This window comes from Elephantulus edwardii, unplaced genomic scaffold (assembly GCF_000299155.1).
Source record: "Elephantulus edwardii isolate Elephantulus edwardi_28Jun2011 unplaced genomic scaffold, EleEdw1.0 scaffold00077, whole genome shotgun sequence".
Taxonomy (NCBI): domain Eukaryota; kingdom Metazoa; phylum Chordata; class Mammalia; order Macroscelidea; family Macroscelididae; genus Elephantulus; species Elephantulus edwardii.
Window position 1 is genome coordinate 4247224 of NW_006399827.1, and position 25066 is coordinate 4272289.

The 25066-nt window shown below is 40.5% G+C and overlaps 1 protein-coding gene across 1 annotated transcript in view; it reads right to left on the minus strand.

Moving 5' to 3' along the window:
* The window catches only part of STXBP4 (syntaxin binding protein 4), a 208778-nt gene extending 184286 nt beyond the window's left edge, over positions 1-24492 (minus strand). The window contains exons 1-5 of the mRNA XM_006889457.1: positions 24446-24492; positions 20135-20267; positions 5592-5698; positions 3821-4040; positions 1717-1795 (exon numbers count right to left, since the gene is read on the minus strand). Of these exons, the coding sequence (XP_006889519.1) occupies positions 1717-1795; positions 3821-4040; positions 5592-5698; positions 20135-20267; positions 24446-24492 (586 nt within the window). The remainder of the gene's footprint in view (positions 1-1716; positions 1796-3820; positions 4041-5591; positions 5699-20134; positions 20268-24445) is intronic.
* Between the last annotated feature and the right edge of the window lie 574 nt (positions 24493-25066).

The following is a 25066-nucleotide window of genomic DNA, read 5'->3' on the forward strand; positions in this document are numbered from 1 at the left end:
AGAATAACTATGTCTTGGAGAAAGGGCAGCCAGAATGCTCTATGGAGGCAAAGATGGCAAAACTTCATCTCACATATTTTGGGCCTGTTGCCTGGAGAGGCTGTTCCTTGAAGAGCGACATCCTGCCTGGAAAGGTGGAGGGTTGGTGAAAGAGAGGAAGACCCTCAACCAGACAGGCTTACATATTGATTGTAGCATAGAACAGGGTTTAGATCCATTGTTCATAGGGTCGCTATGAATCACATTCGACTTACTGGCACTTAACAACAATGACAATCAACAAATAGACTCTTAACTCATCACTACAATTTGCCTCTCTGATACAGTTTTGTCTTCTCACTTTTGAGTTCAAAATGAAAACAAGACATAAAGAAAAATTTGTTTGCAATAATGCTATTAAGGTTTCTAAGAGCCAGTACTTCTTAAGTAAAAATGAAAAGGATATAACGTACGACAAAATATTAGTACTAACCTACTGGTAAACACTATCCCAATCAGAAGAAACTACTCTAAAATCTACCGTGAATTCCTAAGATTGATAGAAATGTAAGTAACCAAGCTTTTCCTTAATTTGAAATTATCTGGTAAGCACTAAAACATATGGGTAACAATTTGCATTACATTTTGAACACATGTACTTATCTTTCTCTGCATGGAAGTATAGCAAGCTCTGGTGACATAGTGGTAAGGAATTTTATTGTTTCTGTGTTTAAGTTATAAAGACAATTTGGAAAGAGTAGATTTCTTTCTTTTTTTTTTTTAATATTCGAGCCCGTGAATACTTTGAAGCTTGATGAAAATCCTCCTTTAATGGATGTTGTTAGGTGTCATAGAGTGGAGTATGACTCATAGAAACCCTATGAACAAAAGATCTGAACCCTGTTCTGTCCTGTGCAATCCTCATAATAGAATTATAAAAAAAAAAAAGTTGCATAAAGCTTATGCAATTAACATTTTTTTTGCTGTCAATATTTCACTGAAAGAGTCAGTAAATAATTTCATGATCATTAAAATCCAATAATATTTAATTCATGGAACTCTGGTGGCCTAGTGGTAAGAAGGTGCACTGCCAACCCAAAGTCACTCAGATCGAATCCACCAGCTGCTCCATAGGAGAAGGCTGGGCAGTCTCCTCCCTTGCGATTTACAGCCTCTAAAACCAACTGAAGATTTAGCTATGAGTCGGTTCTGACTTGATGGCTCATAAGACAGACAACAAACGTCTGATTCACAAATACAGAGTTCCTTTCTTATTTATATATCTATATTGTCTCTTTAAAAAACAAAGTATTTCTTTTCTTAAAATACAAGGCCTCTTTTAGCCTCTTTCATAATGTACTCTCTGAAAGGTGCACTTAGTGTGCCTCACCAACATTTCACTGAAAGGATAAGGCATCTTCATCTTGATTTACAGGACCGTTTTCATTATATATTTGGTTTCAACAGTTCATTGGCTATTACAGCCTGATAGACACTGTTATGGTAATGCAGCTTTTAAAATTTCAACTCTTTGTTCAGAGAAATTTCCAATAAAAGGCATAATCTAACAGGGACCACTGGACAATGTAGTCATTTTGCTTTTTTATTCATTGAAGGCAAAAAGGGATAATGCGTCCTTCTTTGAAGTCTATTAAGTCACATTATGTAGTCCTCATTGAGAGAGAGTAATTGAAAAAAAATAAAATAACAGGAAAAGGGAATTAAATGTGCATTTACCTGTATTAGACATGTCTGTAGGGTTGTTGTCTGAAGAAGTAATTGGAGTCTGTTCTGTTTTCCTGGGCCCAGTTTTTACCTATGAAAGAAAATGAGAAATATGAAATGTCATTTCAAAAGTAGGTCAGCGGCCAGATAAGAAACTCATGTTAACATAAAAAGAATAGTTGAAAAGACTAAAGCAATATCCAGAAAAAAATAAGAAACTTCTAAAATTCTGGTATAGTCATTTCCAAACAAAACAAGTTTGAATTAAAGATAAAAAGTGTTTTCAGCTCTACCATGACTGAGGTTCACACACTATAAGCCCATGCACCTTGGCTTTTAAAAGCTCTTGTAATTCTAAATTACTAAATATCAAGTACTGACAGAAGACAGTATATTCATCTCTGACCATAAAAAATGAGCAAGGGCTGCATGTGAACAGCCATCTCTGACCTTTACTAACTCCACAATGGGGAACGGTCCCTGTCAACAACACAAAACCAATTCCCATGAGGTCAGACATGTCCCCTCAGCTCGAGCACCTCTTTCCACTTGTCCTGACACCAATCTTAACACTCTACTGCGTCCAAAATGCAATGTGACAGCTCACAGGCCACAAAGAACCATTTTAGGGAAGTCAAAAGGCTATCATTCAGGTAAGCAGCAAGATAAAATCACCCAGTCAGGACAGTTCTTGAAATGTGCTTACGAACACCTAAGCCTTGAGTCTCATGGCTTTAGGCCACTGTTACAAAGCTCTCAGTCCTGCCAATGATTCTTTCAGCCCCTAATGGTCCAGCAAACTTGGGCAAAGGCTCCTAGTTCTGGTTCCATGGGGCAGCAGTCCCAAGGTCTGCTCTATATCATGCCAGGTCTCTGGTTCTCTGCTGTGGCTGATATAGCTACTGCTCCCATCGGCCCTGGTCTGACCTGCATTAGAATCTCTAGCCCCAAAATACATGCTGCATTCTCTTGCTTGGTCTTTGCTGGTGGTGAGGTTCTCAAATTCTGCTGCTAGATCCACTCAATTTAATGGTGAGACTAGGCAATCCCCTCATGGACTGGTGAGACCAGCCAATCCCCTCGTGGCTATGCTAACATGCCTTGTTTGCATATTCCCACTTATCCCTGTGGCAAAGTCAGTCAACAGCTAGGGAAGCCATTTTGAACAATAAATCATTAACATCGCAGATCAGCATGAACCTGAAGCGAAACTTACCTTAAACAAATTATATTCCACTCATAGAAAGCCTACTTGAGTTTCTCATTTTTATACCAACACAGATTTAACGAATGTATGCTCTATTATATAACAGTGATTTGACAGTCTGTAGCTGTTAACAATTCAGTATATAAATTTGATCTACAGATTCCTCATTTCTAACCTCTAGTCTGGTACACATATGGGAAGAAATAATTTGCACACAGATTGAATGAGTATGGTGGGCCTCATTGTATAGTAAAGAATCTAAGTGATAAAAGGAAGACTGTCTGATGTTAGTCTACTATGAAACAGAAGTGATAATAAGCTGAGCCATATATTTGTTGTTGGGCGCTGTCAGGTTGACCATGATGCATAGTGACCCTGTGAACAACAGCCCTGCACCCTGCCCTGCACTGCGCCATCCTTACTCTCCTTACACACTCGAGTTCATAGTTAGAGTCACTGTGTCAATCCCTCCTGTTCAGGGTCTTCCTCTCTTGGGCTAACCCTTCACCTTTCCAACATGATGTACTACTCCAACGACTGGCCCCTCCTTACGGTACAGGCAAAGCATCAGCAACTGTCTCACGTTAAATGTAACATTTCTAACCTAGTTTTGGGGGGATATCTAGGTATATATTTGTAGTGTCCTTTTGTAATGCTGATAAATAAGTGACTATGTTTCTCTAGCTGCAAGATTCTCCAGATGCAAGACACACTGTCCTGGAAATCTATGTTTATTGACAGCAAGATACAAATCATTAAACATAAAGAAGAAAACTTGAAATAAAAACAAAAACCCACTGATTTGTTAACAAACTGTATTACTGAAATTATAATTCTATGCATATTTAAGAAACATAAGAGCATATGCAGGGTTTATTAACTGTCTAAAAGAGACAACTTTAAGCTTACCTGATTTGTCTTAAATGAAGGTAAAATAGGGTTTTGTATCTGGGGAGATGATGAGGTCTTCGGAGTTAGTATTTCAGGGGGAGAAGAAAGAAGACTGAAGCTTGAGGTCTGAGGTCCATGATCTCCAGAAGTTTGTAAAATAGATGTTCGAGATGGATTTCCTGGATAACTGCCATCAGATTTCAGTCTTATGAATGCTATCTCCCAAGTGGATTCTGATCTGGTATTAAAAAGAAGTAAATTTATAGACATGTTATATACCCCTGCCAGCAAGTCAACGCCATCTCACTGTTACCCTCATAGGACAGAGTAGAACTGTCCCACAGGGGTCCCGAAGATATAAAACTTCATTGAAAAGTTTCTCCCTTGGAAACAAGTGGACTTGAACTGCTGACCTCTTGGTTAAAAGCCGAATGTTTTAGACATAATGTCACCAGCGCTTCTTGTTAGAGATGTTGTTGTTGTTATGTACAGTTGAGCCAGAAATGACTCATCAGAGGATTTCAGAAAATCACCCGATCGTGCCACCTTTCCTCTACAGAGGATTCAAACCATCTGCCTTTGGGTTAGCAGCACAACTCCTTGTTTACTAGGCCACTAGAGCTCCCTTGTTAGATATAATTGAATTCTAAAACAATGTTTCCAGTATTGTTGTTGTTGTTAGGTGCCTTTGAGTCAAGTATGACTCAGAGTGAGCCTATGAACCACAGATCTGAGCCCGGTCCTATCCTGTGCCATCCTCACAATCATGTTTCCAGTAATATCCGGGGGAAAAGAATTTTTTTTTAGTTCAAAATATGTAAAATGCCATCAACAAACGAATGGCTAGAGAAGCTGTGGTATATTCGCACAATGGAATACTATGCTGCATTAAAAAACAAGGAACTCATGCAATATTATTCAAAATGGTTGACTCTGGAGAACATTATGCTGAGTGAAATATCCCAGTCACAAAAGGACAAATATTACATGATGCCACTGTTGTAGAATGGGACTGTCCTTGGGGTTGGGGAGAGACTGAGTAAGATGGGTTCAATAATGTATACTGCACTGAAACAGAGGAGGGAGAGAACCGTCTAAAAGAGAGATGTAACTGGGTATTTCTGTCATCACAGGAGACTAGAGCGAGGGCTGCATGGTGGAGGGGACCTGGGGGAGTGTTTGTAAAACAATGAAAGAATCTTTTCTTTTACTTTTCCATAATTTTTGGACTCATGTACTTATAACTTGTTAGTCAAATTTGTGTCTTCTAGGTTGCAACACCCCCATGATACATCTTGAAGGATATGTACATGTACAGCCAAGCACAATCAATAAGAGTGCATCTGAATTCCAAAATCAATCTCCATAATAGTCTATGTGTTTCCTACTGCCAAAGGGGCCCTTTAGAGTAGTGAGAGAAGATCTTCACCCTGAAACCCACAGCGTCCCTTTTCAGCAGGAAGTAGCTAAGAGAATACGCCGTCCCCTTTTCCTTATGACTCAGGGTGAAGTCTCTCTCAGGGAGGAGTGATAGGGAATGGCAAAGGACACACTGACAAAGAAGATTAATCAGAACTGGCTTTGACAAGCACTGTGGCATTTGGACAAGAACAAACTGGGAGGAGGGTAGAGAGAATAGTGCAACAATGAATGAGTGGAAGCCCAAAATCTCTGTAAATGTTTATGAAAATTAATAAAATATAATTATAGGAAAAAAAAATATGTAAAATGACTGTTTCTCCAGAGACATGCAAAGTAACTCACTGTATCTTCTGGAGAGGACAGTTACCTCAGCTCGGCTCTGGCCATTATGCTTTTTGCTTCTTCATATGAGACACCAATCATGGATTCCTTGTTTATTGAAACAAGTTGATCTCCCAGCTTCAGACGTCCATCCTAAAAAAAAGCATTAACCACATTTCACAATAAAATGAGAGGTTAAAAATTATTACAACAGTTAATAAAAGCAATCAAAAGAAATGATTTTGTGAAGAATATTTTAAATAAGAAATATATTAGATAAGCTACCTCAATAGAAAAAAAAAACCAAACTTTTAAGTGAAGCCTGGCTTGTTAACATATGAATGGTATTGTTGTTGTTATGTGCCGTCAAGTCGCCTGCGACTCATAGCGACCCTATGTACAACAGCCCTAAACTCCGCTCTGTCCTGTGCCAATCGCACTGTCTCTGACACTCCCATCCTGATTATCCCAGTCACTGAATCAATCCACCTCATAGAGGGCCTTCCTCTCCTGCGCCGTCCCTCCACCCTCCCAAGCATGATGTCCCTCTCTAAGGACCGGTCTCTCCTCACAACATGTCCAAAGTAAGTTAGACGGAGCCTCAGAATCCTTGCCTCCAAGGAGCCACCCGGTTTAACACTCTCCAGGACAAATCTGTTTGTTTTCCTAGCAGTCCATGGTATTCTCAATACTCTTCTCCAGCACCACAGCTCAAAGGCATCAATTCTCCTTCTATCCTCCTTGGTCATTGTCCAACTCTCTGATGCATAACAGGTGATTGCGAAGACCATGGCCTGTATCAGACGCACCTTAGTCTCCAGAGAGACACCACTGCTCTTCAGCACTTTGGAGAGGTCCCTAACAGCAGACTCTCCCATAACAATGCGCCTTTTAACTTCCTGGCTGCTGGTGCCAAGACTGTTGACTATGGAGCCAAGCAAACTAAAGCTGTGTACAATCTCAATCTCTTCATCATTCATCCTGATGCTGCCAATTGGTCCAGTGGTGAGAATCTTTGTCTTCTTGACATTGAGCCTCAATCCATATTGTAGGCTGCAGTCCTTGACACTCTGCAGCAGGTGCTTCAGGCCCTCTTCAGTTTCAGCAAGCAGGGTTGTGCCATCCGCATAACGCAGGTTGTTGATAAATCATCCACCAATCTTGACCCCACATTTCTCCTCATAGAGCCCAGCCTCCCGGATAATCTGTTCTGCATATAGGTTGAAAAGGTATGGAGATAGGATGCATCCCTGGCGTACGCCCTTCCCAATTTTGAACCATGCAGTGTTCCCTTGCTCTGTTCTGACGACTGCCTCCTGGTCCAAGTATAAGTTTCGCATTAGAACGATCAAGTGTTATGGGATTCCCATTCTTCTCAGAGTCAGCCACAGTTTGTTATGATCTACACAGTCAAATGCCTTTGCATAGTCAATGAAACACAGATAGACATTCCTCTGGTATTCCCTGCTTTCAGCCAAGATAGCTCATATATTCTCTGAATATGTTTGACACAAAAGAATCCTGAGTCTCTGAGGCCATAGTCTGCGATAAAGTTTTATTTCAAAGGCTCAGCACTTTGCCTATATTTCGGGTCACAGTCACACATCTCTACTGGATATTTCACCCCTTCTGTGACTCAAGCTTTGTTGGTGACTAACAGAGCTTTAGCCAGAGCCTCCTAATAAAGATGACCAAATCTAACTAACTGCCTTGCACTCCCTTTGCTACGTCCTGGCCCTGCCTATTGCCCAGTCACTCTGGGTACAACAGACAACAGTTATAAGATTATGTATTTGTTGGCAAGCTGCTTGGCTCTCATTTGTCTTTTATCTTAACTCAAGTTGGAAATGGGGAATGAACTCCCTTCATTTTCATTTCCTGTAATATCTTTTCAACTATCACTAGCACTAAGGTACAATGCCTTACTTCTATAGCTATAAGAAACTGGTGTGGTGAAAAAGTTGGACCTTCAACCTGATGGTATTTAAGTACTTCTCATAAATTAAAGGAACTATCTTTCTTCAGTGTTTATCTACTAAACATTCCTTGAGTAATTAGTCTTTGATCCAAAGTGTACTATATAAAAAAATTATTTATAATGATTTTCATAATTAGCAATATATACATAAAATTTCTCAAATTTATATGATCACGTTATCTCACGTAAGTTACAGAGCAAATATATAAAGGCCATGTGAGTTCTTGAAATATAAACATCATAAAAATTAACCTAAAAAGCAGTTTGATTTTACATCTTTTTATAAAATGTAGATGATTAAATATAATCAGTAGAGTCATCCACATACAGGGGATTTTTTTCTCTCCCATTTGATCTATGTATGGGGGGGAAACTCAAAAGTAATGCTAGAAAGACTAGCACTGACTAGCCAATTTGCTAGTAGAGACTAACAAAAAACCAGCATAGAAAAGATTCCAAAAAATACAGAAGAATGTCTACTGTAGTATAGGGATTATGTGAATGTGGAGAATAGACAGAGGTTGTTAACCATTTCAGCTTGCTCAGATCCACAATCAACAATGCACCAGCAATTAAGAAATCAATAGATGAACTGCTCTGGAGAAAGCTGCTGTCAGCAACCTCTCAAAAGTGCTGAAGAGCGATGATGTCACTCTAAGACTAAGATACGTCTGATTTAGGCCATGGGCTTCTCAATTACTTGCTACACATCAGAGAGCTGGACAATGATTAAAGATGACAGAAGAATTGATGCCTTTGAGTTGTGGTGCTGGAGAAGAGTATTGAACAGACCATAGACTGCCAAGAGAATAAATAGGTATCCTAGAGAGTGAAACCAAGCTACTCCTTTGAGGCAAGGATTTTGAACCTCTGTCTCATATATTTTGAACATGTTGCTCAGAGGGACCAGTCCTTACAGGAGGACATCATGCTTGGAAAGGGTAGAGAGACAGTGCAGAAAGGACCCAAGATGAGATGGGCTTACACAGTACCTGGGGTATTGGGGGTAGTTGTGTTGGAGATAGTGCAACTGGCTCAAGACAGAGAAGAGTTCAAGCGATTGCACCTAGGGTCCTTCCTAAGTTGCAGATGAATTGATGGGATATAGCAACAACAACAAATGTTATCTACAAGTTCAGTAAAATCCAAGGGCTAATTTTGTAAGATTTGGGAAACATAGTTTCCTGGGACCAAATGTGATCATGTTATGTTCCATCGAATCGCCTGTGACTCACAGCGACCCCTATGTACAACAGCCCTAAACCCTGCTCTATCCTGTGTCAATCTTATTGTCTCTGACACATCCACCTCCATTACCCCAGTCACTGAATCAATCCATCTCATCAAGGGTCTTTTCCTCTGGCACTGTCCTTCCATCCTCCCAAGCACAATGTCCCTCTCCAAGGACTGGTCCCTCCTTGCAACATGTCCAAAGTATGTCAGATGAAGCTTCAGAATTCTTGCCTCCAAGGAGCAGCCTGTATTCACCTTCCCTAGGATGAACTTGTTTGTTCTCCTAACAGTCCATGGTATATTCAGTACTCTTCTCCCCTTCCAAAATTTGATCATAGCATTTAGTTATATATACTTTTAAGCAACCATGTCCAGATACTTACTTATACACAATTTTATATGCGAAGTTTTTGGATGAAACCTCATTTACTTAAGGTTGAGATGAAATGTTAACAAACTGAGAGCAAAAACATAAGATAATAAACAACAAGGGAAAGACAGACACAAAATTCAGAAAAGTGCTTATTTTTGAGATGGTGGGGATCTTTATTTTGGAGAATCACACAGAAAATTATAAAGGTGTTTAAAAAGTTTGTTTCTGAAAGTTAAATGATGAAAGGGAGCTCTGGTGGCCTAGTGGCAAGAAGCTGTGCTGCAATCTCTAAGGCATGTGGTTCGAATCCACCTGATGCTCCACTGGAGAAGAAGGAATAACCTCCTCCTGTGCCAGTTGGATCCAATTTGATGGTATACAAGAAGAAGAAGAAGAAGAGTTAAATGATGATATCTAAGTTGATTCTTAGATGTTAATTTTACTGTTATGTTTCATTATATTACATATATATTCTGTTCCAATACTCTTCTACATGCCAAATACTACATTAGGCAAAATAAATTCTCCATTCTGCACAATGAAAAAGAAACACATACAATTTGCCCATAACTATGGCTGACTAGATGAATTATTTCTTCATATTCCAGATCTGGTACTGGGAAAATATGCCAAATAGGCAATGTTTTAATCTATCTCTTTAGAACAGAGACATTTATATTATTGTTAAATCAAGTCCCAGGCCATATTTAATCTTTCAAAATAATTTCTAATTAAACTCCATTTTATTAAGTATGTTTTAACTGAAATTTAATGACTGCACTGAAATTGACTAGTATCCCAGAATCTGGGAATAATTTACCGGGGGGAAAGAAAGGGAAAAAATGAAAATTCTGTTCCAGTTAAGCATTTAAAGGACTTTTAGTAGAAAAGAAAAATTTCTTTGAGTTGGGGTGGCAAACAGAAAATGATACGTTTGGTTTTTTTAAAATCCAAATCCTGTTCATATTAACAACTTTCTTCTACTGACAACTTCTTAGAAAAGAGAAAATTCTGTGACTACAAGTCAGATGGCAAATGAGCTGTTTTGTTTGGACAGGAGTCACTCCTGAATACACGGCTTATGCTCGCAAAGCAGAGAGTCCAAGTGAAAGAGCACGGCTAGGCAGCCAGATGGACCTGAATTTGAATTTTAGCTTCAAGACTCACTGCGAGAACTTCAAAAACAATGAAAAGGAGGAAGAGGCGCAGTTTTGGGTGGGGAGGGAGGGCGGGGAGCACACAATCTCAGGCTAAAAGAAACTTGGAATTAAATGAGTTCTGCAGGCTAAATCGTTTGGAGGCAGCTCCAGTAACCATTTTCCCTAACAGAAAGCCGAATTCGTTGTTAGGGTTATAGAAAAGAGCTACAGAAAACAAAAAAGGCCAAAGATGTGACATTAGGGCTTAGGGTGACCCAGTACCTTCACGACCCTCTTGTGCTACATGTGGAGATTTATCATTGTTGATTTAGGGGAGCCAATTCGACATACCTTGTTTTAAAAGGCACTGCTTTTCTGGTTTGCTATGTGTCACTGCGTTGGAACTGACTCATAGCTGACCCTCCAGTAAGGTTTCAGAGGCAGTAAATCACAAAGGAGGGATTGCCCATCGTTTTCCTGTGGAGCAGCTAGTGGATACAAACTATGAGCCTTTGGGTTGGCAGGACAGCCCCTTTCCACTAGGCCACCAGAGCTCCATTTAAAGGCTGTGGACTGTCGAGTCAGAATCGACCCACAGCTGACCCTCCAGCGGGTTTTCAGAGGCAGTTTTAATCGCAGAGGAGGAGGAGATTGCCCATGATTCTCTACCATCTTTTTCGGTAGAACTGGTGTATTTGAACTATGTGTCTTTGTGATGGCAGTCTATCTCCTTACCAACAGGCCAGAAGAACTCCTTAGACATTCTAAAAGACATTTACCAGCAGGACAAGAATCAGAGAACAAAGAAAGAATAATGACTTCTGAATGTGGCTTCTGGTGTTTATGTATTTTTTTCTTTCTAAAAAGTATTCAAGCAGGTCCCCCCCCCCCTTCTCTGCCTTCTAGAATAAGATCTTAGCTGATCTTGTGAATTTCTGAACCTGTTTAAAAGTTAGAACCTGCAAATGAAAACAGAACTATTTCTGTCAAAGCCTGGCATTCGAAAGCAGCACAGTCGGCCCCAGCTGGACTAATGTACATGTGAAGAGACCAACTTCGAGACAGGCAGAGGCTTCCTCCGACAGTCTAACTTCTGATCCGGCAGTTAGTGAGCAGCTCTTGACAGGACGGGCAGCGCGCCAAGCACATTCGCACGCTCGACTCCTGCGAGTCTGAATCCCCACACGTTGACATTCATGAAGATGTTGAAATAACAATGTATTCCCGAGCAGTTAAACATGCCTGTTTTGAAAACTACCCAAAACTACCTTTTCAGGGTTGTTTCTCACAGCCTAGTATCAGGCGCATGGTCACAACCATGATGAATGAATGAGGCCCAGGAAAACGCTCTAACAAACAGACTAAGGTGCCATTGACAGAAAGGGCAGAAGAGAATGAAGGTGCATAATGAATCCTCTTGGCCGCCACTCTGGCAGCTCCCACTGGTGGGACATCTCTCTGTATCATCCTCCATTCAAAGGTTTGGCCCTGGTACTTATCCAAACACTGTTTCCCAGTTCAATGATATATTTAGCATATCCTGAAAATGGATTGTTTCTTAAAGTTAAATATGCCCTACTTCAATCCTTTGTGAATACTAACCGTATGCATCTATGAGATAAATCACATGCACAGATGTGGGTATGTATGCAATATATATGTGTGTGTATAGCTTATTCTTGTTTTTATTGAATTAGCTATTGTTTGTAACTTCCACAATTTTTTTTCAATAATGGAATACACACTCAATAACTGAATATTTTAAAATATTTGCTAAGTATGATGGATTTTAACAAATACCGCTTGGAAGACATACATATACCCCAATGGATTCTAGAGGTAAGGTAGGCGAGATGAGGCATGGGAGAAAAACTGTATTTTAGCAATTTTACTTTATTGAGTGAACATTCTGCAGACCAGAAGTAACACAGAAAGGTATTCTGAGCGGGCGGCAGCTAGTTACTAGAATCTGCTGTTTCTTAGTGCTGCATTATCTGCATTTACTTCTGGGTCCCTAGGAAAGGTAAATGGTTTCCCAGCCTTGGAATTAGGCATCACTTGTCACCCCACTGACTCCTGGCGTGTACTCCACAAGAAAGGAAGGTCTGTCTGTTTTTACTACTGACTGGCCTCTACTCTAAAGCAAGCTGCTTACCTAGAGTGATCCTGAAAGATGGTTGGTTCTATCTGCCCTTGTTACAGTTCCACCTTGAGTAATCTTTTACAATGTCAGGGTCAATATGGAAACACAAGAACTGATGCCACTATCTGACTGCCTTCTGACTGAGCCACTTCTGTACCTCTGGTCCTACTTCCTCCCTCACAACTGTGCTGTATTCTCCAGCTGCTTTTGGGCAAGGGATTACTGAGAAGGACCTGGGAAAAACTTAAGTGTACTTGTATGCACCTGTAGTCATGAAGTTAACTAAGGACAAGGGCTTACACTGTGTCGTGCCTGAAAGCAGCTTGTTCACTTGAATAGTGCCTGATCCTGGACACGTCACCTTCCCAATAACACACAGGGAGCTGTAAATAGCCTTACAAACCTTACTTCACTGCACAAAGAGACAAAAGTTTTATACAATCACTACTCCAGGATACACCACCTTATATAATAACCTCTCAACACAACAATATGACATTGGTGAATTTCTGCTTTACACAGTTATGCAAGTCCCCGCCCCAATGCTGCACACACTAGACGTGGGTAAAAAAACCAGCCGAGGCACAAAGCCCAAGTGGCACTTACAAGTGCCATGGGCAATGAAGGGTCAGATGCACTCTAAACTATGGATCTTAAAATTAAATGTGGTATCAGGCTCCAAGGGAACATTTTTTTCTCTCTTTTCCCCTTTTCCTGAGGTGAGCTCTGGTGGCTAGACCAGAGCAAACTGCATGACAAACCCCACAGTCTCTCATGGATGGAATCGATCACCAGGTCCATGGGAGAAAATGGGTTGATGTGCGGCCCAGAAACCTGACAGAGGATCACTATGAGGTGAAAAGGATGGCAACAATTCTATATTATTAGCATCAAAACAAATATGTGAAACTTCTAAATGTTGCTCGTTTTGTACTTTGACACAATGGGACAAGGAAGAGAGGTACTTTGGTGTCAAGTTCAGGTGGTGCCAGTGTAACAGTAAACAGGAAAATAAATGTCGTAATTTTCAAGTGTCCCAATGGCTGAGGGCTCCTCCCTTGCTCATAAAAAATATTACTGCATGTCAAGTACAAAACTGGGGCGTAAGGCTATTGTTATGAATAAAATCATATGGAGGGTTTGTCTTTAGGAAGCTGTGGGTAGTTAGGGAAGAGAACTTTTAGAAAATAAGCTGTGAATTATTATGTGGGGGTAACAAAGGGCAATGAGGAGAACTTTTCCTAGTCAGAGGGAATAGTTTCCAAGAAGATGCTGGCTGCTTCCAGCAATTGAAATAATGCCACTAAGCCTGCAGCACAGGGGTGGAGAGAAGATGCATAGAGGCACACTTTAGAGTCACAGCACATAAAAGATGGTGGTGGTGTTCTGTGCTGTCAAATTGGAGCCAACTCTCAGATGACCCTCCAGTGAGTTTGAAGAGGTAGTAGATCACACAGGAAGAGACTTCCCATCGTTCTCTTGTGGAGTAGCTGGTGGATTTGAACCATGTGCCTATGGGATTGCAGTGCATCTTTTTACCTCTAGGCCACCAGAACTTTTTAAAGGAATGGAGGCAACTAAATATTATCAAGATGTTTGGGAAGGAAATGGACAAGGCATATAAAAACTGACACAATTATGTCAAAGTCTGGTAAACCAAGTCTGATGGCTGTGGTAATGGCAGCTGATATCAAAAGATTGATAGAGTCAAGTGATATTTTAAAAAATCAAAGGTATTTTAAAAGGCAACAATATGTCCTAATTTATAGGGTATGAATGATATGGGTGAGGAAAACAGGGCATCATGCTTGGGCAAGTAGAAGGGAAGAGAAGAGGAACCCCTCTGTGAGGTGGACTGACACACTGCCTGCAGCAGTGAGTGGGCTTCCGCTGTGAGAATGGGGCACGAAGTTGTCAAGAGCTTTATCTTATGGGATGGGGAGTGGAGAGCTGAGGATGCGGTGGCGACGCACATTAATCATAGGGTCACACAATTTGATGAGTGGAGGGGATGGTGAAAGAAATGGGAGAGATCTGGTGTGAAAAACAATGTAGACCAACTTTGTAAATAAACTTGTATAAAATAAAAATTTTAAAAACCCTTTCATTTTACTCCAGTCTACAAGCAACAGTCAAGAAATCAAACAACATGCTGGTTAGACAAATCTGTTACCATGTATTTCTTTAAGGCGATAGAAAGAGATCTCACTTAAAGATTAAGGTGAGCCAGACCCAAGTAATGGCATTTTCAACCACTTCCTCTGCATGTCAAGGCTGGACAATAAATAAAAAAGACTTAAGAATAGTAGGGTTGCTTATGAATATGGAATATACCATGCTTGCCAAAAGACTAAGCAAACCTGTCTTAGAACAAGTGTAATAGGAGTGCTTCTTAAAAGCAAAGATCGTTGAGACCTGATCTCACATATTTTGGGCATGAAATCAGGAGGCATCAGTCTCTGGAGAGGATACAGTAGATGTTCAGTAGACTGAATGTTTGTTTGGTAAATCAGAAGATCAGTGAAAAGGAGGGTAAAGTAGATGATTCGGGAGATTACGTGTTTGGTAAAGTCAATGATTAGAGAAAACGAGGAGAGATGCAATGAAACGGTTGATATACTGGGTGCAATCAGGGGCTTACAGCAGAGCAGAGATGCTGAGGCTTAAGCAGGACCAGGTGGGGTTTCATTCTACTGTGTACTTGATCACACTGGAGGCAAAGATGAAAAGGCTTCACCTCACAAACTATGGGCATGTCACTAGGTGGGCCTATTCCTTGGAAAGGGGTATGATGCTTAGAGAGGGAGAGGGTCAGCGAAGGACAGGAAGACCCTCAACCATGTGGACTGACACGGTGACTGCCACCATGGGCTCTTTTGTGTGAGGATGGAGCAAGACAGGACAGGGTTCAGATCTGTTGTTCACAGGGTTGCTACGGGTTGTACTCAACTCGATGGCACCTAACAACAACAACAACATGAGTCAGAACAGACTGGGCTGGGCATCATCTAATAACAAAAGATTTTCTAACTTTGTGCAATTGAAAGGCGTCATTTATCTACACCGGGAACACTGCAGGAGGTCTCGTTTGGGAAGGTGGGCAGAAGTGTGGTGTGAATATCATGAATTCAGTCTCAGACATGTTGAGTCTAAGATGCTTTTCAGAGATTCAAGTAGAAATCTATTGATTAGGCGACAGGATGTACGGGTATGAAGTTAAAGAAGGGTTTAGAGTAAGAAAATGTCTTAAGATCGGATTTTCAGGACTCTAGGACTAACTGGAGAGGTGATAGGGTTTTCCTTCATTTAGTACCTGGTACATTTGTTCTCAATCTATAGGAGTCGCTGAGTGGAGCAAGCAGCTAAACACTTGACTCCTAGCTGAAAGATTGAAGGTTTGAGCCCACTCAGAGACACTTCTGAATACAGACCTGGTCATGTTTCTGAAAGGTCCATCTTGTCATAGTTGTAAGATGCCGTTGAGTCAAGCACGACTCATAGCGATCCTATGAATAAAAAATCTGAACCCTGTTCTATCCTGCACCATCTTCACACTTTCTGCCCATTGCAGCAGTCACCGTGTCAATCCACTTGGTTGAGGGTCTTCCTCTCTTTCGCTGACCCTCTCCCTTTCTGAGCATCATGTCCTTTTCCAAGGCATAGCCCCTCCTAGCAACATGCCCAGAGTATGTGAGGCGAAGCCTCATCATCTTTGCCTCCAAAGTGAGCACGTATACAACAGAATGAAGTTTCATCATTCCCGCCTCCTTTAAAGAACAGTCCAGCTGCACCCTCTCTAAGACATATCTATTCATTCTCTTGGCCGTCCATGGAATCTTCAGTGCTCTTCTCCAACACCAGAGCTCAAAGGTGCCAATTCTTTTTCTGTCATCCTCATTCACTGTCCAGCTCTCAGGTGTAGAGCAAACAATCAGAAAGACCATGGCCTGAGTCAGATGCACGTTAGTCCTTAAACTGACATCACTACTCCTCAATAATCTGGAGAGGTCCCTAACTGCAGATTTTCCCAGTGTAATGTGCCTCCTTATTTCCTGAGTGCTGGTACCAAGGGTGTTAACTGTGGATCTAAGGAAGATGAAGCTGTTGACAGTTTCAATCTCCTTTCCATCCATCATGACACTGCCCATTGGTCCGGTAGTAAGAATCTCTGTTTTCTTGATATTGAAATGCAATCCATACTGAAGGTTGCATTCCTTGATCTTCTGCAAGGCCCATCTGCTTCTTGAAAACATAATGGATCAGCTCTAATCTGCATACGGGGAGCTGCCAAGAGTTAGGATTGACTATGTGGTAACTAACAACCACCACAACACAGGCTGTCTCTTAGAGCTCACAGAATCTTGTTCTCTATTTAAACTTGAAAAATGTGCCTGTGTTGTCCCAAGTTTGAACTCCGAATATGTTTTTCAAAGATAGACGATATTTTGCTTTTACTGAACAAGGACTGCATTTCATCTCTGCCAGGTGTTAAATACGTGGAAGAGAGAATAGGCAGGAGAGAGGTTAACGTTAACAGAAAAGAAATTCCATCCAAGTTTCAAGAATTCCCTTACATATGAAGCCTGGAAATACAAGTTCCTTCTGAATTTCTATATAAATCTCTTCTGAGTTTCAAGAACTCCCTTACATACAATGTTTGAGAATACAAGTTGCATATATTTCAGTCAAGCTTGAGAGTTTTTATGACCTTAATTGTGAAATATTATAAGGTTAAAATAAAATTTAAACAAGTTAAATATTCATATGTAAAAATAATACTAACAACTGCTCTATTCAGCACCTTAAGAAAGATAATTTGGGAGCCAATGTGTCCTGTCTTATGAATGTATTTATCATCCAGAAATTTTTTTTATTAGAAATTTATGACCTTGCCCAACATGTATTTAGAATATAGTAGGGAGCTCTTGTGGCCTAGTGGCAAGAAGCTGTGCTGCAATCCTGATAGCACGTGGTTCGAATCCACCAGGTGCTCTATGGTAGAAGGATGGACAATCTCCTCCCATGCCATGAACTGCCTCTGAAAACCCACCAGAGGCTCAGCTACGGGTCTGTTCTGACACTACAGTACACAGCAACAACAAATGCCATTAATTATTATTAGCTAAAAAAGATTTTAAAACAAATTGCCTTCTTTGTATTTCCAGAATGCAAATATTAAGTGCACAAGTGTTCAACTTGTGGAAACCTACAATGCATGCACTGGTTAACATCTTTGTATGTTGATCATCTTTGGCAATCACCAGGTATAGTCGAGCATTAATGACACTGTGCTGCTCTCTAGTGGTGAATAAGGAATTCAAGCTGTATTAGCCAACAGGACTGCATAAGCAACCCTTTTCAAACTGAATTTCTGAGAAAAGTAATGAAAGAAAACAATATCATAGGCACAAAATTTCTTAGTCTGACAACAGATCTGAACCATCGTATAACTGCTATCTTTCTATTTGTTTTTGAGGGTAGTTAAAAAGCGTGAATTGATGTTTATCATAAAAGCAAATCCTTATCACTTGCTGTGCACCTTGATGTAACTATTACAGTACATGAAGTGCATTACAAGAAACGCTTTAGTTAATTCTTAGAATTTGTCAGCCTATGCACATATGCAAATTCCAGTTTGTAAAGTAAAATAAAATGAAACCTCTCAACTCTTAGAAGAATGAGTTCATGAGTTTTCATTTGAAATCTGGTTGTTGTTGTTGGGTACCAGCGAGTCAGAACCGTCCTATAGCTGACCTCTCAGTGGATTTTCAAAAGCAGTAAACTGCATGGGAGGAGACTGTCCATCCTCACCCCTGGAGCATCTGGTGGCTTTGAACTGCATGCTTTTGGGATTGCAGTGCAGCTTCTCACCACTAGGCCACCAGAGCTCTTATCCAATAGGTTTGACCTTTTCAATGTTTATTTGGCTAATAATCTGAATAGTCAAACTTTCCATCATAACGTCTTAAACATGTTGTTGTTGTTGTTGTTGTTGTTATGTACCATCAAGTCAGCACCACTCATAGCTGGTCCTTTAGGGGTTTTCAGAGGCAGTAAATCACACAGAAGGGAACTTTTCTCCCTCAGAGCAGCCAGTGGATTCAAACCATGTGCTTTTGGGTTGGCAGTGCAATTCCTTACAACCAGGCCACCAGAGCTTCCTTAAAGGTATTAGAAAACTGTTTTCTGTGTATAATACGTAAAACTTGGAAAGCCTACTATTTGTAAGGTCTTATCTGAACAAGCCTCAAACAATTGACATCACTATTACTATATTGGAAGTTCAATTCATTTAAAACTGCTAAACAAGTGTCTCAGAATTGCCATCACAGAATCAGCTCAAAAGTTAATTTGAAGAAATAATATTTATTTAATCAAAGCGGTAATGAAAAATTTAATGATAAGAAGATATTTTATTTAAGTTCTTTCTTTCCGTGGAGCCCTGGGGGCACAGTGGTTAAGTAACTGGCTGCTAACCAAGGTATTGACAGTTCAAATCCGCCAGTTTCCTTCTCAGGGAAAACACTGCTACAGGCTGACTCGGTAAAGACTTGGAGATCCACTGAGGCAGCTCTACTCTGCTCTCCGGGGCAGTATGAGGTGGAACCGACTTCAAGGCAGTGGGCTCAGTTTTATTAGAGTTATGTTCTCTATGTGCCCAAATAGGGACTTAGGGGAGTTTTCAACCAACAACATACAAAAACAAATTAGTTAAAGAGAAATGGAGAGAGAATGTAGAGGAATGAGAATGCAGCGAGCAGTGTGCTAAGTTGCTGGAATTGTGCTTTCAATTTTGGGGCTGAGCTCCACAGCAACTACCGAAACACATGGCATATTTTAGTGGCTTAGTGGCACATTCACGCAGCCAGGGATGTGCATCCTTGGGGTTCACAGTGTAACGCTACAGACTTCGTCGGCAGAGCTCCCCAGTATATTATGCATTACATATTTCTTACATTGAAGAGGAAAGACTTCCTAATCTCTAAATAGAGAAATATTACGATCTTAATTTTAAACCTAAATTTGTCATATAGAAGTTAATAAGTGATACAATGAAAAAATTCTCATGTAGAAGTTAATAAAGGATACAGTGAAAAATTTCTCAGTTAAAAAAATGTTACTGTAATTTCAAAAATGAATGGCCTTATGTTCTTGTTTTCTTGATTTTTTATCATAAACCCCCAAAATGCACCACTGTAGAGTCAATTTTGATCCATGGCAACCCTCTTTTGGGAGAAGATGGCTCATCTTTCTCCCCTGGAGTGGCTGGTGGATTAGAACTTCCAGCCTTTTGGTTACTATGCCACTAGGCCACCAGTGCTTACAAGTAGCCTATGACAAGGGCTAAGTAAAAGCAGCTCAGTATTTCAATTGAATGTAAGCTCAGAGTAGTGGATGAATAATATGTCTCCACATGTACTTTCAATCAGATTTAGGATAAGAATTGAAATCATGTAACTCAAGAATGCATAACCTTTACTTAGATCCTAAAATCTCTGGGATTTTCATATCTGAAGGCCCTATTTGTTTGCTAGGTTAAAGTTCTTGAGGTAAAAGGTCTACCTTCTAGTCCCAATGTTTCTTTCTCAGAAGTGCACTCACAATGGACATGCAGTTACCGCTAATTATTTATGGAAGAAGTAAGGAAACAAATCATGTCACTAGGTAGTTTGTTTTGTTTTGAGGTGCACACATTTGCTTTCATTTCTATTTTCCTTTTTACCTTATAACAGTCTCCTCCAGGAATGATTTCTTGAATATATACCAGGGGCCCTTCATTTCGGTTAATTCCTCCTAAGATCTTCAAACCCAGACCTGTTTCCTTCATAACTGTTATCAGCTGAAAGGTCTGATCCCTAAGAGAAAAGAAATTAACATTTGCAAGTTAACCTAGAGATCTGTACTTACGTACCTTAAAATGCTTTTTAAATCAAATTCGTACCTTAAAATGCTTTTTAAATCAAATTCGTAGATTTTTATAATCTCAAAATACTCAGGACCTAAAAACTAGTTTAAAGACAGCAATTTAAAAGCAACTAAATGGATTTTCCCACCTGCGTTTTCCATTTTCTTGAACAACTATAACAGAAATACTTATTTTTTAGAGTCAAAGGAAAAGATTTAAAAATATATATAAATAAATTTAAAGATACAATATAGATACCTGAAGAGAAAGAGAGAGAGCGCACGAGAGAGAGAGCACATCATTCTTTTCTTTCTAATAAATCCCTGGTGGTACAAATCTTTAACTTGCTCAGCTTCCAAGTGAAAAGGGAGGGGAAACGTGGAGCTATGAATATACTCAGAGAAACCTTGGAAGAAAAATCTATTGATCTGCTTCTAGAAAATGAGCGATGGGAAACCTTATGGGTTTTCCCAATGCCTTCGGTGCAGCTTGAACTTCTTCATTACACTGGCTCTTGATCACTGTTGTACCATCGAGTCAGAACTGACCCATAGCTGACGCACTGGCAGGTTTTCAGAAGTAGTTAATCACATGAGAGGAGACTACCCATTCGTCTCCCGGAAGCAGCTGGCGGCCTTGAACTACGTGCCTTTGGGATTGCAGCGCAGCTTCTTACCACTAGGTCACAAGAGCTCATATACTTGCTGAAATATTTCCATGTCAGCCAATTCTTTTTGATACAGCGACTCTTGTGTATTCCTGCCATCTTTGAATGCTCCCTGGATCATTTACGATTTTGCCCATAGCAGCTGGGTACTGAAACTTGAGGCTTGCATTTGTTTTCAGTTCTTTCAGCTTGAGAAATGCTGGGCAAGTTCTTAGCTTTCTATGATTCTCAGTTCCAGCTCTCTACAAATTCCATCATAATACTTTACGCTGTCTTCTTGAGCTGCCCTTATCAAATCTTCTGTTCAGCTCTTTTACTTAAGTATTCCTTCCCTTTGTTTGGCTTCTTCATGCTCTAGTGCATCATTTCCAGGGTCTCCAAACTCTATTTTGATTTTTTCTTTTTCCTCCAGCTTTGTAATGACCTCTTACTCTCTTTATGGATGATATCCTTGATGTCATCCCACAACTTAAAAATGGTCTTCTGTCACTGGTGTTCAATGCTTCAAATCTACTCTTAAGAGGATTTTTTAAATTCATGTGAGATAGACTCAAGATCATATTTTGGTTCTCATGGACTTGTCTTCATTTTATACATCCTCAGTTTGAACTTGTGCAAAAGTAACTGTGCATCTGACTCAGGCCATGGCCTTTTCTATTACTTGCTATCCATCTGAGAGCTGGACACAAGGATGACAGAAGAATTGACGCCTTTGAGCTGTGGGGTTGGAGAAGAGCACTGAACATCCCATGGACAGCCAAGAGAACACACAAATATGTCTTGGAGAGGGTGCAGCTGTAGTGCTCTTTAGAAGCAAGGATGAGGAGGCTTTGCCTCACAGACTTTAGGCATGTTGCTAGTAGAAGCTATTCCTTGGAGAAGGACATGATGCTCAGAAAGATAAAGGGTCAGAGAAGGAGAAGAAGACTCTCGACCAGGTGGATTGACATGATGACTGCCACAATGGGCTCTAATGTGTCAGGAAGTGTGAGGATGGTGCAAGATAGGCCAGGGTTCAGATCTGTTGTTCACAGGGTCACTATGAGTCATACTCAACTTGACAGCACCTAACAACAATGAGTAATTGATGTTCCACAGTCAGCACCTGGTTTGGTTTTAACTGCTGATACTGGGCTTCTCCAACAATTCCTTCCACAGATATGGTCAATCTCATTCCTATGCAGTCCATCTGGTGAGGTCCATATGGAAAGTTGCTGTTCATGCTTTTTAAAAATGTATTTATGATGAAGAAATCATTGAGAGTACAAAATCCAATCATCTTCCTGTCTCGTTTCTATCAGGAAAACTATACCTTCTGACTACCATTCCTTCTTCCAGTCAGCAATTATCATTAATGTATCTTGATTGCATGGTTAATTTCAGATTGCAAAATTTGGCAAATATCTTCCATTTCCTCCTCTTTGGCTAAAGCTGTTAGTGTGTATATTTGAGTAATAGTCATATTAACAGGTCTTTCTTGCATGCATATGAATAGCATCCTACCCTTCCCTTTCACGTAGAGCTCAAAATTGTCCTTTTAGCTGTGAAGGCAACACCATTCTTCCTCTGTTTTCCATTTCTGCCATAGTAGATCTCATGACTGTATAACTCAAAATAGCCAATGCCAATGACTTCTTACTTGGATCCATGATCAACATCCTTGGTACCAGCAGTCTGCAGGCAGGGACCTCTCAAAATTACTGAGGAGCAATGATATCAGTTTGGAGAGTAAGGTGTGCCTGATTCCAGCCATGGTCTTTTTAATCACTTGCTACCTGTGAGCTGGACAATGAATAAAGATGACAGAGGAATTGATGCCTTTGAAATGTGGTGTTGGAGAAGAATACTGAGTATCTAACAAAATATGGACTACCAAAAGAACAAACAGATATGTCCTGGTCAAAGTACAGCCAGAGTGCTCCTTGGAAGCAGAGATGATAAAGCTTCATCTCATCTCCTAGCATGTTACTAGGAGAGGCTATTTCCTGGAGAGTGACATCATGCTTAGAAGGGCCCGCCTTTCTAAGGGTAGGTAAAAGAGAGGAAGACTTTGAACTGGATGTATTAACATAGTGACTGGAGCAATGGGCTCTGGTAATTCAGAAATAATGATGAAGACACAGGATGATAGGACAGGGTTTAGATCTGTGTTCACTTGATGGCACCTAACAACAAGAATAGAGGAGAAATAAGGCCTAGAGCGAAGGAAAAGAATAAGAGGAAAATTCCTCTGAATATACTGTGTAGTCTGTATTACATGTTTATCAGATGGCCACCAATTCTTCCCATCCCTGTCTGCATGTCTCTGTGGAATATCACTTGAATTATTTTTCCATCAAAGGTGAAGCCCACATCTCCAATGCCTGAACCTTACATTCTGTGCACAGCTTCAAACAATGACACATCACTAAATGGGAGGGAAATAGGCACCTGAAATCCATCTGTGTTTGTTGCTGGGTATTGCTCGATCATTATATGGAAAAGTTCGGGCCAGCTCTGGACAATGAGGAACCAGGTAGAGAGAGACTTATATCATCCCTACCTTCCTAATTGAGGTCCCAGACCAGGTGAATGAACTCATCCTACATTCTGTGGTCCAGTGCACAAGAATTTCTTACATAAAATTTTATAGGCAAAATGCTAAGAAAGAATACATGCATGTTTGAAGGCACTTCAGAGTGGTTTGCCAGTCAACAAAAACACTGTATAATTTTTAAATCAGTAAATTATGCATTAAAAAATTAAGTCAGTGGTGTCACTTTGGAGACTAATGTGCTCCTGATACAGGCCATGGTCGTTGCCATTACTTGCTATGCATCAGAGAGCTAGACAGTGACTAGGGATGACAGAAAGAGAATTGATGCCTTTGAGCTGTGGTGCTGGAGAAAAGCATTGAATATACTGTGGACTATCAGGAGAACAAACAGGTTCATCCTGGAGAGGGTTAAACCAGGATGCTCCTTGGAGACAAAGATTCTGAAGCTCCTTCTGACATACTTTGGACATGTTGCAAGGAGATTCCAGTCCGTGGGGAGGGACATCATCCTTGGGAGGATGGAGGGACAGCACAGGAGTGGAGCACCCTCTATGAGGCAGATTGTTTCAGTGACTGGAGTAATGGGGGTGGGTGTGTCAGAAACTGTGTGATTGGCACAGGACAGAGCAGGGTTTAGGGCTGTTGTACACAGGGTCGCTATGAGTCGCAGGTGACTCGACAGCACATAACAACAGCAACAACTAAAAAAGAAAAGTAACTCCTCCAAATAGTTCTAAAACGGAAGGCAGACTCTATCCTGTACACCAATTAACATTTTAAGATAGTTTTGATCGGCTTTCCCATTAAATAGCCTAGGCCACAGTACGCAGCTAGTTCATACAAAACTTTAAAACAAACTCTGATTCTATATAACTCACAACATTCTATACAATTCACCATACACGACAATTTATTTTAAAATTACTTTTCAAGTAGACTGGATGTTGGCACAGCAGATGGATTTTTACTCATGCTTTTCACCGCAGTAACCTTGGATTTAACAGCTGTGGAAAGAAGCTCTTGATGAAGAATCTGGGAACCCTTCTTTTCCTAAGATTGGAGAAGTGCAAAATAAATTGTGAGGTCTTGGAACAATCCAGTTGGATTCCAACTTTGCATAAAAGCATTGCTGCGACATATACTTGGCACATAAATAATACAAGCCTCTGCATAGATGTTAGATGTATTTTCTATATTTTGGGCTATGACATTTTCATCATTGCTAGTAACATCTGAAAAGTGTGAAGACATCTCTCTCTTTACATACACACATACACACATTTATGGGCATGCGGACACACACACTGTTGTAATGTACTGCTGAGTCAGAACCGACTCACGGCTCACCCTCCAATAGGTTTTCAGAAGCTGTAAATCACAAGGGAGGAGACTACCCACCTTTCTCCCACAGAACAGCTGGTGGATCCAAGCCACATGCCATTGGGTTGACAACACTGCTCCTTATCACAAGGCTACCAGCGCTCCCAAGACACACACACACACACACACACACACACACACATGCATAAATATGACCCCAGTATTC